The 15,607-nt window shown below is 53.3% G+C and overlaps 1 protein-coding gene across 1 annotated transcript in view; it reads right to left on the bottom strand.

Moving 5' to 3' along the window:
• Window positions 1-1,180: 1,180 nt before the first annotated feature.
• Window positions 1,181-15,607, bottom strand: part of Trpv4 (transient receptor potential cation channel subfamily V member 4) — a 34,169-nt gene continuing 19,742 nt past the window's right edge. The window contains exons 4-16 of the mRNA XM_050121174.1: window positions 14,703-14,855; window positions 13,726-13,866; window positions 12,789-13,087; window positions 10,576-10,755; window positions 10,151-10,309; window positions 9,811-9,903; window positions 9,351-9,424; window positions 8,172-8,337; window positions 7,901-7,967; window positions 6,213-6,529; window positions 4,212-4,339; window positions 2,076-2,197; window positions 1,181-1,819 (exon numbers count right to left, since the gene is read on the bottom strand). Of these exons, the coding sequence (XP_049977131.1) occupies window positions 1,662-1,819; window positions 2,076-2,197; window positions 4,212-4,339; window positions 6,213-6,529; window positions 7,901-7,967; window positions 8,172-8,337; window positions 9,351-9,424; window positions 9,811-9,903; window positions 10,151-10,309; window positions 10,576-10,755; window positions 12,789-13,087; window positions 13,726-13,866; window positions 14,703-14,855 (2,057 nt within the window). The 3' untranslated portion in view covers window positions 1,181-1,661. The remainder of the gene's footprint in view (window positions 1,820-2,075; window positions 2,198-4,211; window positions 4,340-6,212; window positions 6,530-7,900; window positions 7,968-8,171; window positions 8,338-9,350; window positions 9,425-9,810; window positions 9,904-10,150; window positions 10,310-10,575; window positions 10,756-12,788; window positions 13,088-13,725; window positions 13,867-14,702; window positions 14,856-15,607) is intronic.

Raw genomic sequence — 15,607 nt, 5'->3', positions numbered from 1 at the left:
GCCTGGCATGACACCCAAAGTCCCTTCAGTGGTCTCTGGGACTCCTGTTGAGAATGCTAAGTAGCCGCCCTCTATGGGTGCTGATATGGCAGCAAGACACCCTGGGAGGCTGGGCAACCACAGGCTCCTGGCCCCAACACAGAGGAGAACTGGGCCATCAGGAAGGATGGTGCAGGTCTGGCTTCCTCCTCACCCTCACCCTTTCCTCTGCCACCATCCACCTCCTCCAACAACAAGGACATGGATGCTCAGAGAGGACATGCCCTCTCCAGCACAAGATGCCATGGTCTAGGTTAGGAGAGGGGGAAAGCCAGTGTGCCCTGAGCCCGGGACTCTGTCCACTGCAGCTGCCCCAGACACCCATGCTCCTGTGGATACCACAGGGAGGGATGGGGGGCACTGGCCAGAGCAGGACCTGAGCTGGGGAGGTCAGAGGTCGGCGGAGATATCACCAGCTACAGACTCCTCTGTAGAGAGTCCACAGGTGTATGGAGGCCTTTCCTTGTGCCCCACCAGCACCGCTCCATGCTACTCCCACACCAGCATCCCTGTGCCCACCAGTGTCTCCTCCCTGACCAGCACTGTGACTCTTCACAGCATCACACTCCTTCCCTCATCTCTGCCGACCACTAACTGTTCCATCCCTGTCTCTCAAATACCGCCTTCACCAGGATCACACCCACCAGCTCCTCCTTCACCAGGATCACACCCACCACCACCTCCTCCATCTCCACCGGGATCACACCCACCAGCTCCTCCTTCACCAGGATCACACCCACCAGCTCCTCCTTCACCAGGATCACACCCACCAGCTCCTCCTTCACCAGGATCACACCCACCACCACCTCCTCCATCTCCACCGGGATCACACCCACCAGCTCCTCCTTCACCAGGATCACACCCACCAGCTCCTCCTTCACCAGGATCACACCCACCACCACCTCCTCCATCTCCACCGGGATCACACCCACCAGCTCCTCCTTCACCAGGATCACACCCCCCGCTCCTCCTTCACTAGGATCACACGCACCACCTCCTCCACCTCCACTGTGTTCACACCACCAGTCTTTCCCCTGCCGCCAACACTTTGTGCCTGGTTCTCACCCACAGGGTTTTAGTCCTCCCACCTTGGTGTCACTGTGCCTGTCACTCTCCCACTTCCATCCTTACTGCCACCATCTCCACCGCGAATAAACAAACGTTTATTGTGCGCCAATGGCCCTGATCTCTACAAAGTATGGAAGGCCCACCCTAGCCAGGGCTAGCAGGTCAGGGCTTGGCTGCAGTATCCCTGCGTGAGCTTCAGCCCTGGCGGGGGTCTGGCTGTGGGTGGTGTCCTGCCACGCCATTTTCCTGAGGAGAGCAATAAATAAGGCACAAGAGGGCCGGGGGCCTGAGCCCTGCAAGTATGGGGGCTCTGAGGGGCTTAGATTACTCCATGGGAGTGAACAGGTGGCTAGGAGTCCCATCCCCCATATGGGGAGGGGCAGAGCTGAGGGCAGAAGCCTTGGTGGAGACCAGAGGGTCCTGGGGCCTCCCAGAGCGTCCATAGGCCCTCACCTCCGGGGTCACAAGTGGGTGTGGGAAGACACGGGACAAATGCAGAAATGCAGGCGGACAGTAGACAGGAGCGAGGCCAAGGCTGGGCCCGGGAACAGCCCCTAGAGCGGAGCATCCTCTGTCCTCCACTTGGGGGTATAACCCTGCTGGTGGCCATCACAGTTGGGGTTCCCGAGGTTGTCCAGGGGCACCACCACCTCGTCTGGGCTAGTGTTCTTGTTCAGCTCCACCACGCGGGGCACCACTGAGGACCAGCGATCTAGACAGAGAATACAAAGAGCAAAAGGGCTGATGGACAGCCTGTGCAGGCGTTGAGCACCACTGAGTACTGGGCACTCTACAGTAAGGAGGGTATTATCATGTGCATTTTACAGAGGTGAAAATGGATTCAGAGTGGTCAAGATACCCGCTCAGGAGCACACAGCAATACATGGAGGAACAAAGATTGAAGACTGGGTCAGAATGCCTTGGGGCATGCCCTCTACAGCCCAGCCCCCCCCCAAAGCCACACTCACCCCTGCGGAGGCGCCCCACGGTGTGCGAGAAGCCGTAGTACTGGTAGACCTCGCTCTTGCCTGGATCCTCGTTAATGATGCCCAGGTTCTGGTTCCAGTGAGACCAGTTCACCTCGTCCACCCTGGCAGAGAGAAGCAGTTTGGAGGGAGCCTGCTGTTGCATGAATAATAAAAACCCAGAGACAGATATTGGGGTTCAACCTGAAGACCAGAAAAGCAAAGCAGTCAAGCCATGAGAGAGCTCTTACCTCTTTTACCTCCATGAAATCTTCAGGCTGAAAAGAGAACGAGTTCCTGTCTTATCCGGCTTATATTCCTCTCTAGTGCTGGGATTAGAGGCGTGGGCCAGCACTGCTTGGCCTGTATGGTTGACTAGTATGGCTGCTGGGATTAAAGGTGTGTGCCACCACTACCTGGCTTGTATAACTGGCTAGTGTGGCTAGCTTTGCACTCTTCAGGCGAGCTTTATTTGTTAGATCATAAACAAAATATCACTGTAGCCTGCAAATACTGTTTCCTGTCACCAACCCGTGTCACCTCCCTGATCTAGCACTTCCCAGCATGCCCCCTCCAGTCCCTTTCTAGCCCATAGCCCTATCACCTGTATCCGCAGGGCTGGGCAGCTGTCACCAGTTTTCCAGACTCCTCAGCACTCACACACCATAGCTCCCTCTTTCCCCTTCCCTACTCCCGTGGCCTTCCATCACTACGGTGTGCTTGTCCTGGCAATTTCTAGAAATATAAGTGAAACCATAGGCCTCATGGCCTTTTACATCTGGCTTCTTCAATTTAGGAAGTGGTTCCCAACCTGTGGGTTGTGATCTCTTTGGGGGTCACATATCAAATATCCACATTATGATTCGTAACAGTAGCAAAATTACAGTTATGAAGTAGCAAGGAAAACAGTTTGATGGTTGGGTCAGCACGACATGAGGAACTGTACTAAAGGGTGGCAGCGTCAGGAAGGTTGACAACCACTGATTTAGCACTGCTTTTAAGGTTCATCCATGCTGTGGCATGGATTAGAACCTCAGTCTTTTTAATGGCTAAATAATATTCCTGTGTATGGATATACCATACTCTCTCTATTCATTCCTTACTTGCAAACATTCCTTGACACAGTTTCCTCCTTTTACTAGGACATCGGTAAAGTCTGGTGATAGTCTCTTGGAACAAACTAGCCCAGTGTAAGTTGTGTTTTTTGAAGTTATTTCTTGTTACTTTCCCACAGCCTCTGTTTGTGCAGCAATGGCTCCATATGAGACCCAGCAAGGGAGGTGCATTTGCAGTTACTATAAACTGACGAGACTTGTGACGTGGGGTTTCTCTTCCGAAGATTACGAAACTGGTCAGAGTTCCAGTTCTAGACCTCTGGAGGGGGCGCTGTTACACCCCATTCCACAGATGAGCAAAGTGACAGGGCCTCACTCCCGGGGACGTGCTAGCCTCTGTGCTGGCTGGTAAGCCCTTGTCACGGAATATTTTACCTTCTAACTGAGTAAAGGCATCAGGAATATGGGTCACTCTGCAGATGAGTTGGGGGTCCCAAGCCCCCAAGCTGATGCTCCCTCAGCCTCCCTATTTCAGACACAACACAACCTCAGCCACAGGCAGCAGACAGAGCATAATGCACCTGGATGAGCCCCTTCCATTTCCGCCAGCCCCCCCAGGGGGGGCATGGAGCCTTTGGGCATACGAACATCCCAACAGGTACAGAATGCCAGCTGGAAGTTCTAGGTGCCCAAGGAGGCAGTGCCCCATTGTGCCCACCTCACAAGTTGTAGGTGCCCAAGGAGGTAGTACCCCATTGTGTCCACCTCACAAGTTCTAGGTGCCCAAGGAGATGGTACCCCACTGTGCCCACCTCACAAGTTCTAGGTGCCCAAGGAGGTGGTGTCCCATTGTGCCCACCTCACAAGTTCTAGGTGCCCAAGGAGGTGGTACCCCACTGTGCCCACCTCACAGTCGAATGAACTTAGGCTGAGAGACCAAGACCCCCCTGAAGGACTGAATTCTAGAACCTCAGAGCCTCAAGTTGCAATGGGTTGGAAACCCAGAAGCACATGGCAGAAGCCCGTCCCTCTGGAGCCGGTCCCTCTGGAACCAGTCCCTCTGGGGCCATCTCTCCCAGCTCACCTGAAGCACCATCTCCGGTCTGGAGTGCCGTCTGAGCTCTTGCCCACAGTCACCATCTCTCCGGAGCGGAATGCCTTCCTCAGGAACACTGGGAAGGAACGCTCAATATCCAGAATTGTGGTGGCCCACTGCCGGAGGAAGGACACGGGTGTGTGGGTAAACTGCCCCAGCAGGCGCCTGGTTCACAGCAACCACGAGCCAAATAAACACCTTTTTTCTTTAGGACAGGCCTCATGTAGCCCAAGCTAGCCTCAAACTTCCTGTGTAGCTAAGGCTGGCCTTCACCTCCCAAATTCTGGGAGGCATGCACCACCATGCATGATTTTAAACAACGGTTCTTTGTTGTTGTTTTGGAGACAGGCTTTCTCTGTGTAGCCCTGGCTGTCCTGGAGCTCACTCTGTAGACCAGGCTGGCCTCTGACTCAGAGATAGGCCTACCTCTGCCTGAGGGATTAAAGGCATTGCCACAGCTGAAACAATAGTTCTTCTGAATGGCTGAGCTAGGTGGGCAGAGCGCTAGCCTCAGGCGCCTCCTGCCTTGAACACCCCCCATAAACCCATTTTCCCAGGGGACCCTGTGAGAGAACAGAGCAAAGAGACCCAGGGCAGAGCGGCCAGGACCATGTCCATGTCACAGCAGCAGTGGCTGCTCTCTGGGGTCTGAGGAGTAGCAGGGGCCTCTCCTGTAGGTGTGGTATCTCCTGCTCACCCTGGACTGCCAGGCAGGGAGGAGGGCTGCCATGGCCTGGGCCCCAGACCTTCACAGAAGGGACAGGAGCTAGGGCTTAAAGGGGGTGGGGGAGTTGTTTCACTTTTACATGAAAGTAAGGTGGTCTAGGGAGACCTGGGCTCAGAGAAGCGGCCACATGGGAAAGCTAGGAGCAGAGCCATATGGAGTTTCTCACACTTAGACCCGAAGGGTGACTGGGTTGGGGGTGACCTTAATAGTCACTGTGAATTTCCAGGTTTGTGGATGTGCATGGCCCCGGAGTCCTTGATTTCCAGAATCCCAAAGAACCCCGGCAGGGAACAGCTCTCCTGCCACAGGCTTTTCCATCCCTGAGCAGTGGGCCAGCATTTTCATGTGAGCAGAGAAAAGCCCCCAGGAGAATGCTGAGTCCTCCACAAGGGGGCGCCATGACCACTTTGTTCATGTGGATGGGATGCAGGCTCAAGTGTGCCAAGGCATGAACGCATGTCAGGTCAAAGGACCTACGGTGCTGCACTGGCTCCCATCTTGGTTGAGACAGGGTCTCTTGTCTGCTGTCTGCATCCCAGGCTAGCTTGCCTGCCTCCAGGGATTTTCCCATCCCAGCCTCCCATCTTGCCATGGAAGCACAGGATTATAGTGCTCCCATACCCAGCTTTACAAAATGGGTGGGGGATCTGAACTCAGGTCCTTTAGTTTGTTGTACGGCAAACACTTTACCCTGAGCTATCTTTTGAACCAAGGCTCGGCAGAGACTCGGCACAAGCCCGTTAAAATGCCCCTGCTGTCTGCTGTGGCTTCGGTGTATCCCTCAGGAGTTCCTATGTTGATGGGGTTTGATTCGGTGCAGTCAACAATTAGGATCAGATGCGGCCTAGGCCCAGCCCCCATGAGGCAGTACAGGAAGACAGACTCAAGCTGTGAGACCAGCAGCTCTGTCTCATGGGCCAAGCTGCCCACCACAGCAGGATGGCGCTCTTGGCAGATACAGCACCATTCTTGAACTTCCCGGCCTCCAAAACCATGAGCCAAATGAACCTTTATAAGTGGTTCTGCTTCGGGGATTTATGTCACAGTGACTGAAAATGGAAGGCACTTTCTGAGCATGCCCTGTGCTGGCAGACATCGTGACATCATGCTGAATGAAGCCAGCTGGGTCCTCTGAGCTGGACCACAGTTGCAATGGAGAGACTTAAACTGAGGGAAAAAAACGAAGCAATTCTAAGACACGGGCAGCGGCCCTACCTGCCTGTGCATGCATGGAAGGTGAGGAACATCCATGCATGTCTCACCTGCAGCTTCCAGATGTGCTTGCTCTCCTTGGACACCTGGCCCACCGTCTCACCCATGAGGGCGATCAGCATGTTTAACAGAAGCACAAAGGTGAGGATGATGTACGTGACCAGCAGGAGGATGAAGACCACGGGGTACTTGGCACTGCTCAGCATCTCCAAGTCGCCCATGCCAATGGTGAGTTTGAAGAGGTCCAGCAAGAAGGCACTGAAGGTCTCGCTGTCGCGGCACGCGGGGTATGTGGGCACCGTGCAGTTGCTCTGGTCCTCGTCACACACCTTCATGTTGGTGCACGGATTCAGGAGGGTGACCAGGGCTGTGGGAGGGACACGCAGGGCTGAGAGGGGATTCCCACCGGAGAGATGGGAGGAGCGAGCACTAGCGTCAGGTCAGCCAGTAGGAAGCCAAGTCAGCAAGCACACGTGGAGCCTCGGGGGCACCTCTGGGCACCCCCAAACTCTCTGAGGAGTTGGGGGTTTCAGAATGGAGGCTGGAGCTGCCCATCCTTCATCATTTTCTCTCGGGGCACATGTGGCGACTTCTGGAGACAGGGTCATCCGTAGTTACAAGAGATGGGAGGGTGGCTATGCTGGCATTGAGTGGGTGGAGTCAGGGATGCAGCTACATCCTACGGTGCCTAGGACAAGGGTGGCCCAACCCCATCTGTCCCTAGAAGCCCTGTGCAGCCTGTCACCTGCAGATTTGGAAGCACTCCTAGGGACAGACTCCACACAGGCCCCTCCCCCCCCCATGCCATCCAAGGCTGATCACACCTGTCTCCCTGTCCCAGAGGCTCTACTCTGTGCGGGTCCTTACGCCTGCACATATCCCAAGTTGTTCTTGGTGCCATCTTTACCTGCTAAGACAAGATGGAGCTCTGGAGGTTTAGCAGCAACCAGCTATGCTACCCGTAAGCCAGCCAGGGCAGGGAAGCTGCGGCCCTGCATTCACCAGGCTGTAGGAAGCCACACTGCCTTCATCTCAAGCATGTGGCCAACACTCTGCAACTCACAGACCAAAGCAATCAAACTGTATAGCCAGATGCTCAAACAGTGTGTGTGAAGGGTTCTGAGACCTGATCTAGGCACAACAGAAAAAAACCACTCTGTGATCCATTAGCAATGTCTGCTTTGGGCACAAACACGAGTAGCATGAGAATGTGTGCTGTTTGTGCCATATATGGCCTATGACTAGTCTACCCTAACCTGACCTCTCAGTTTCAGCTCTAGTTTGCTCACAGAGGTAGCCACTTCTGCAGTTACTGGCTCTAAGAAATGTTTTCATTACACTCATTTATTTGGCTGTGCCTATGTGGGGGGCAGGGCATCCACACGCCATGGCACACATGGGGGTGAGAGAACGACGGCTGGAAGTCAAGTGCTCCCTTCCACTCTGTGGGTCCACGGATCAAACTCAGGTCATCAGGCATGACAGCCCCTTTGCCCACAGAGACATCTCGCCGGCCCTGCATTTTGTAGTTTTTGAACACATGTAGTTTATGTGGCTTCTCTGGCCTGAGACTGCTCATCTGTACTGGGATGATGAAGGCTTTTGCTGACAGGGGAGAATGCAGCTTGGCTGACCTTGGCCACACATGGGGATCTGAAGCAGGGACACCTCTTGTCCTCCTCTATGATGGTTTCCCTTATAGGCCTACTCACCCCCACCCCCGCACCCTCACACTCACCTGAAGCATAGCCGATCATGAAGAGCAGGTAGACCAACAGGAACCGGAAGAGATCTTTGAAGAGGATCTAACAGAGGAGGGATGGGATGATGTAGAGGAAAAGGCACACACAGGGTTCTCAACCCTCCACTCCCCTGTCCCACCTCTTTCTCCAAACCCCACTCTGTCCTGGCCTAGGCTGGAGCAGGCCCCGTGTCCCCCAGTGCCCCGTCCTCAGATCTATGAGCCACAGAACAGGCATGCTGTGACTGCAGAGGGTCCCTGCCCAAACCTTCTGGATCATGATGCTGTAGGTGCCCGTCAGCTTCAGCCCTCGGGTGAAGTAGAGGGCATTCATCCAACCCAGAGTCAGAGCAAAGACCATCACAGCCAGGTAGGCCTCGATCCCAGCCAGGTAGAGGGCTGCAGAGACGACCACCAACACGGAGTAAATGAAGCTACAGGGCAGTGGAGGTGGGGAGAGACAGAAACGGGGAAGGGACGATGAGACTGAGGAGGGGGCTCATTCTTAAGCCCTTTGGGGCACTGAGAAGTCCCAATGGCTTCAAGACCCCAACAGAGTACAGGGGTACCTGACATCTTGGCATTCAGTCAACCATACAGCTTGATTTTTCTTTCCTGAGACAGGGTCTTTCTATTATGTAGCCCTGGCTATCCTGGAACTCACTCTGTAGACCAGGCTGGCCTAGAACTCCCTGAGATCTGCCTGCCTCTGCCTCCTGAGTGCTGGAATTAAAGGCATGAAGCACCACCATCTGGCTTGAGACACTGGTTCTGAGGTCCTACAGGACCCCAAAGTCATGTCTTTGGAATTGTTAAGAAAGATTCAGAGGGCTGAAGCGATGGCTCAGGGGTTAAGAGCACATACTGTTCTTATAGAGGACCCGAGTTTCATTCCCAGCACCTAGATCAGGCAGCTCGCACTGCCTTTAACTCCAGCTCCAGGTGATCTGGTGCCCTTCTGACTCCTGTGTGTGTATGTGTGCATATATGCACATGAACGCACACGTGTGTCCATGTGTGCACACACAAAATAATTATAAGAAAATGATTTTTTAAAAAAGATTGATTGATTGATCCCAAGTTCTGTGGATATTTCATGGCTAAATGTTATTGTTTTCTAATTCTAAAGGAAATGGAAAAGATACAGCACACATACAGTGATCTCCATACGCTATGACCGGGGCAGACATCACTAATCAAGTGCAACACTTCTCCCTACTAAAAAGAGACAGTATTACAATTCTTAACACCAGCAGACACTAGCATTCAATTACTGGAATAAGAGGTCAAAATGCTTTCTCTGCATGGTATAGTAAAGCCCTGGTCTTGCCCAGCCTTTTGAATATGGCCATCTTGCTGGACATATCACTCCTAATAGTGTCACCTCTCCCCACTATGTGGATGATCATCCTCACCCAGAAGCTTCTGCCCTGGCAGCTCTACTCACTAGAGCAACTGGAAGGAGCCATCAACGAAGAGAGAATTCACTCCAGGGCATTTCTTCATGAACAAGTCTTTGATCTGGAAGAGAAGAAACAGCCAGTGACGGGAGCAGAGCCAGAAGGAATGAGGGGAGGAAGAGGAAGAGATAGCAGAGAAGGAGCAGAGTGAAGGGAAGAGACCTTGGGCTCAGCTGCTGAAGCAGGAAAGAGAGAAAAGAGAATCTAGGTTGGAGAAGGAGGGGGGAGAGGAGGAGGGAAAGGAGGAGGGAGAGGAGAGAGGAGGGAGAGGAGAGAGGAGGGAGAGGAGGAGGGAGAAAGGGGGAAAAGAGGAGGGGGAAAGGAGGAGAGAGAAGAGGAGGGAGAGGAGAGGGAAGAGGGAGGAGAGGAGAGGGATGAGGAGGAGGGAGGAGAGGACAGAGGGAAAGGAGGACTGGGCAGGCAGATGGCCCTGGGCCAAGCACTCACACTGGTGAAGAAGAACAGGACTCCCGTGAAGAGCGTGATGATCTCACCAGCCAGCCTCAGGTAATCCACCGTGGTGCGGTAAGGGTAGGGTGGCTGGGGGCGGGGTGCAGAAGGTCTTCATCTGCTCTCAACATCTGGCCCCATCCAGAAGCTCCCCCACCCCAAACATCTGGGTCCTCAGAATCTTCCCCTCCCGTCTCCCCCAGAGTTCCCTCTGGGCTCAGAGCCACCTCAGTGCCTGGACATCTTCCTCCCCACCCCAACCAAGCCTTCTCCAGTCCCCTCCACAGAGGCTTGTCCTGGGCGGGTCCTGCCCGTCGGCCCCCGAGCCAGCACTCACTGTGCCTTCCAGTGGCTGGTAGTAGGCCGTGAGGGTGAAGATGACCATGGCGCTCAGGTAGGAGACCACGTTGATGTAGAAGGACACAGCCCCGAACTTGCGCCACTTGTCCCTCAGCAGTTCGTTGATGGGCTCCACAGCCAGCATCTCGTGGCGGTTCTGTGAAAGGCGGAGGCGACATGGCTGCCTTTCTAGGCTGGGGATTCAGGCAGGCTCACCACAGCACGGCTTTCCTCCATCCTCACCTCCCGTAAGCCATTCTCCAGCTACAGGAAGTCTAGTGGCTTTAGCACTCAAGGTTCTGCACATTCTGCCTCAACTTACCCTTCCTTCATATTCTATAGCACCACAGAACCAGACATTCCTTATAGAACGTCTAACCCACAGCCCCTGATCCTGGCCTACCTCCCAGCCCTGGCACCCACCTCGATCTTGCTGTTGTAGACCAGGATCTCCAGCACGGACACCTCCTCCCCGCATGTATCCAGGGAAGACAGGTCGTAGAGAGAAGAATACACAGGCCCGTAGGCCCAGTCCTTGAACTTGCGGGACAGGTGACGCGTGTCCTCATCTGTCACCTCCCGCCGGATAATGTGCTGAAAAACCTACAGAGGGGACATTTCTCTCAGACAGACAGATGACTGGTAGAGAGACATGTATGATAGATTGACTGACATGTATGATAGGTGATAGACAGATGATTGATACACAGAGACATAGACAGATTCATGATAGATAATAGATAGGTAGATAGCTGATAGATAGATAGTAGACAGACATTTGATAGAGACAGATGATAGCTAAACACATAGAAAAACAGATGCTTGGTATATACAGACATAGATGTTAAACATGATAGACGATGACTGATAGATTGACAGGTGGTAGATGATTGATAGAGACATAGATGACTGTGGTGGTTTGAAAAGAAATGGCTCCCAAGGGCAGTGTCACTAACTACTAGGAGGTGTGGCTTTGTGAGAGTAAGTATGGCCTTGTTGAAGGAAGTGTCACTGTGAGGGTGGGCTTTAAAGACTCATATATGCTCAAGCCATGCCCAATGATACAGATCACTTCCTGTTGCCAGCAAGTCAAGATGTAGGACACTCGGTTACTTCTCCAGCACCGTGTCTGCCTGCATGTCACCATGTCACACTGTGAGGACAAGGAACAAAACCTCTGAAGATGTAAGCCACCTAACTAAGTGCCTTCCTTTTCAAAAGTTGCCGTGGTCATGGTGTCTCTTCACAGCAATACAAACCCTAACTGAGAGAATGGTAGAGAGATGACTGATAAATCATGATGGACAGACACACAGAAAGATAAATGGCTGATAAACTGAGACATAGGTAATAGATGATAGAGACAAATGATAGATAGATAGATAGGTAGATAGATAGATGATAGATAGATAGATAGATAGATAGATAGGTAGATAGATAGATGATAGATAGATAGATAGATAGATGATAGATAGATAGATAGATGATAGATAGATAGATGATAGATAGATAGATGATCGATAGATAGATAGACAGATGATAGATAGATAGATGATAGATAGATAGATAGATAGAAGATAGATAGATAGATAGATAGATAGATAGATAGATAGATAGATGATCAATAGAGACATAGATAATAGATGACTGATGACAGATAAGTAAGTAGGTAGGTAAGTAGATAGATAGGTAGACAGACAGACAGACAGACTTTCAATGCTGGGGTAGAACCCTGTGCCTTGCATGTGCTAGGCAAGACTTCTACCACTGAGTTATTTTCCTGATCGTCCTTTTTGAGACCCAGCCTCCCTAAGTTACTCAAGTTGTCCTTGAACTTGTTCTGTACCGAGGCTGGTCTTGAACTTCCGATTCTTCTGCCACAGCCTCCCAAGTCACAGGAGTTTCAGGCTGCCCCGTGGTTAGTCCTATCCGGCTTCCTGCGCACTTGCCACCCCCTCAGTTCTTCACTAAAAGCTGCATGTGCCTCACCTCTTTGAACTGTCATAGCAACACTCCACCAGAAAAGGAAACTGAGGCACACAGAGGGCAGGGTGGACTGGGGCCTGAGCCCCCCCCCCCAAGCACTGAAAACCACAGCTTGGTTCCTAACTGCAAGCTACTCTAGCCTGGCTCTCAATCAGGGCAATGGTGCCTCCCAAGGGACAGTCCGGCAGTGTCTATAGACAATCTGACTGTCACAGTGCGTGGCAGGGGTGCTAGTGGTATCAGCGGGTCAACACCAGGACGACCCACAACACACAGAGGGTACAGACCAACCTCACACACAACACCAACAGTGCTGTGGCTAGGAATCTCTCCAACCTCACACACAGCACCCACAGTGCCGCAGCTCCAGGGCGCTGTGAGAGGAGAGGGCCCAGCTGAAGGAGGCAGCACACCAGAGGCTGGGACTCAGTTTACATCAGTGACTTATCCTGCCTGGCAGGGCTGGGGCAAGGAGCAACCAGTGGGGATGACTAAGTGCGTCTAGATAAAGCTGAGGGGCCTGACTGGATGTTAGGGAGTCATATCAACTCCTGGAGACGCCATGCCTGCTTCCTGGAGTGGGCCTGCAAAGATGGATATGGGGGTCATAAATGCCAGGAGTAGCCCCAGGGAGAGCTGGGCCCACTCACTCCGATCTTGCCCGTCTTGGCAGCCATCATGAGGGGAGAGAGGCCGTCATTGTTGAGCACGGTCTCCAGGTTGCTGTCAGGGAAGAGGCGGGAACACTTGAGAAGCAAGAGGTCGTACATCTTGGTGACAAACTTGGTGTTCTCACGGGTGTTGTCGGCGATGGCCACCAACGCGTGCAGCACCGTGTTGCCTCGCGAGTCCTGCCGCCTCATGTCTGCTTTCTTGTGCGGGTTCTCCGTTAAGTAGTTGACAATGTGTGGCTGGTTGGTGCAGGCTGCCAGGGACAAGGGCAGCTCCCCTGGGGCCAAGGAAACTGAGGGTCAATGCAGGGGACCACGCTAGGGATGGGGACAGATGCCACCACCTGCTCCACACAACTGTGTGGGCCTGGGGCTTCTCATGGTGGCTGCAGGAGAGGCAGGGGTTGGCTATCTGGGGACATGGTCTGTGCAATCTGAAAGCTGTGTAGGTCTGGACTCCTGGTGGCAGGATTTTTGTGGAATTTTGACTCTGAGTCCCATGTCATGTGTGGCGTTAGCAGGGTGATGTTCAGAGTATTTCACTGATTTAATTGTGGCAACACTGTGGCAATCTGGACTGTGACATCCCACTTGTCGTATGGTGTTAGTCAGACCAAAAGATGCTTTGCATATTAGGGTGCTGGTACTGACACCCCGCCACAGTCCTACAGCTATGGACGGGAAAACTGAGTTTCATGCAGTTAGTCACGTGCCCAGGGGGAAGCAAGGTGAGGATTTGAACCCAGGTCCTGTCTGAACACCCTGCAGAGTTCCCACTCTGAGGCATGGCCTGAGGGATGTATACCACAGGGCGGGCCAGGACCCGTGGGAGCTCAGCTCTGAGTGTGTGGAGAGTCACCAGGGCTGCAGACACCAACCTGTCCCCAGTCTCCCACCCTTAGTCTCCACTGCTCACCAAAGTAGAAGTAGCCACCCTCATCCTTGGGCTGAAAGAAGCGCCCTCGGGCCTGGGCATGCACGTCGGCTCCCTGGGCCACCAGCAGCTCCACGTAGTGTTTGCAGCGCCGTTCAATAGCGATATGCAGGGAGGTCTGACCTGGGGAGAAAGGAAGCCAGGCTCTGGCATGGCAGGGGTCCAGCCATGCCTGCTGAGGGCTACGGAGTGGACTACCAGGTGTGGAAACTGGGCTAGGGACCTCAAGGCCAAGCCTTGGCCAGCAATCACAGAAAGGCTGTCGTGGGATTTGGGGTGCATGATGGCCAGTGCTTGCTGTATGCCAAAGCAGACTTTTAGGATCACAGGAAAAATGATTTGTGGGCGCCAAGGGCAAAAGCTCAGAGACACAGACTCTAATCTTAGAGGGTACGATGCCCTCCGAGCCTCAGAATTTTGACTGCTCGCTGTAAGATGCACAATCTTTGTGGGTTCTATCAGAGTCCAGCAGGAATGTAAGCTTCTCGAGGGCCACTGATGGGGTACACCGCCTGGGAAAGATGCCCATGGCATAGTGAGGGGAAAAAGGGAACGCCCACCCAGCCACTGGGTTAGTCAGAGCAGGGTTAGCCGGCCCGCTTACCCCCACACCCGTGAACTTCACAGACTTTGCTGATATTTTGCAGTCTTAGTAAATGTCAGCTTTTGTTCCTAGGCTCTCCGAATCGGGGAGCAGGGAACTCATGCACATGACACCTTTGCCTCCTGGAACCTCTGGCTCAACATGGTGCACCGTGGAGCCTCCAGTGGCTTAGGTGTCCAACCCCATAGCCTCTAGGGTTCAGTTTCCTAGATCATGGGCATCAGATAGCAACAGGGTACTGCATCCCGAAGACTCAGACTCTCTCAATCCCTCAATCTGAAATTCAGAATAGCGAAGGTCCAGGGGCTGGCTGCTGCCCCTCACTTGTCATTCCCTTGTCCGTTCAGTGACCCACCTCGGTAGTAGATGTCCCTGAAGGGCGAGTTGATGAACTCGCGCATGTTGCCGGTCCGCTCTGCGATGTCCAGCAACACTGGGATGGTGTCATTGCGGCCATTGCTCAGGTTCAGCAGCGCCTTGGGCAGGCAGGTCTTCCCCGTGGATGGCTCTGGGGGGGCGGCAGGAAAAGGCTCAGAGCCGGGCTGTGAATCTAGGGCAGGGGCAGGATCCTGGCCTAGCTGTCCCATGTCTCTGAGATGCCTTCTGCCTGCTTGATGAGGACACGGTGCCCATCTCTCATGGCACTCAGGGTGCCCATGAACTTACAGAAATAGATACACACTGACATAGAGGAGGCCACAGCCTATAGACTGGCGTGTACTTAATATTATTTGGGGAGATTTCTCTTTGACTCAGGGTCTCATTATGAAGCCCAGGCTGGTCTTGAACACTCCATCTTGCCTCAACTTCCAGAGTGCTGGATTACAGGTGTGTGCCACTATACCCTGCACTTGAGGGAAGTTTTTAATTTTTTTATATTATGCATATGGGTGTGCTGCCTGCATGTATATCTGTCTGTGCACCATGTACATGCAGTGCCCATGGATGGTCGAAGCGGACATCAGAGTTCCTAAAACTGAAGTTACAGATGGTTGTGAGGCACCATGTGGGTGCTGGGAACTGAACCCAGGTCCTCGGCAAGAGCAGCAAGTGCTCTAACCACTGAGCCATCTCTCCAGTCCACAGAGGGAATGTTGGAAAGGGCATTGAAAACAGTGAGCTAAAGACCAACCAGGTGCGGGCGGTGGTGGCGCACGCCTTTAATCCCAGCAATTGGGAGGCAGAGGCAGGCGGATCTCTGTGAGTTCGAGACCAGCCTGGTCTACAAGAGCTAGTTCCAGGACAGGCTCCAAAACCACA

Source organism: Alexandromys fortis, unplaced genomic scaffold, assembly GCF_014885135.2.
Source record: "Alexandromys fortis isolate MF-2015 unplaced genomic scaffold, M_Fortis_MF-2015_v1.1 scaffold_197, whole genome shotgun sequence".
NCBI lineage: Eukaryota > Metazoa > Chordata > Mammalia > Rodentia > Cricetidae > Alexandromys > Alexandromys fortis.
The sequence above is the reverse complement of the archived record's forward strand: the minus strand, read 5'-3'. Positions and strand labels throughout refer to the sequence as shown.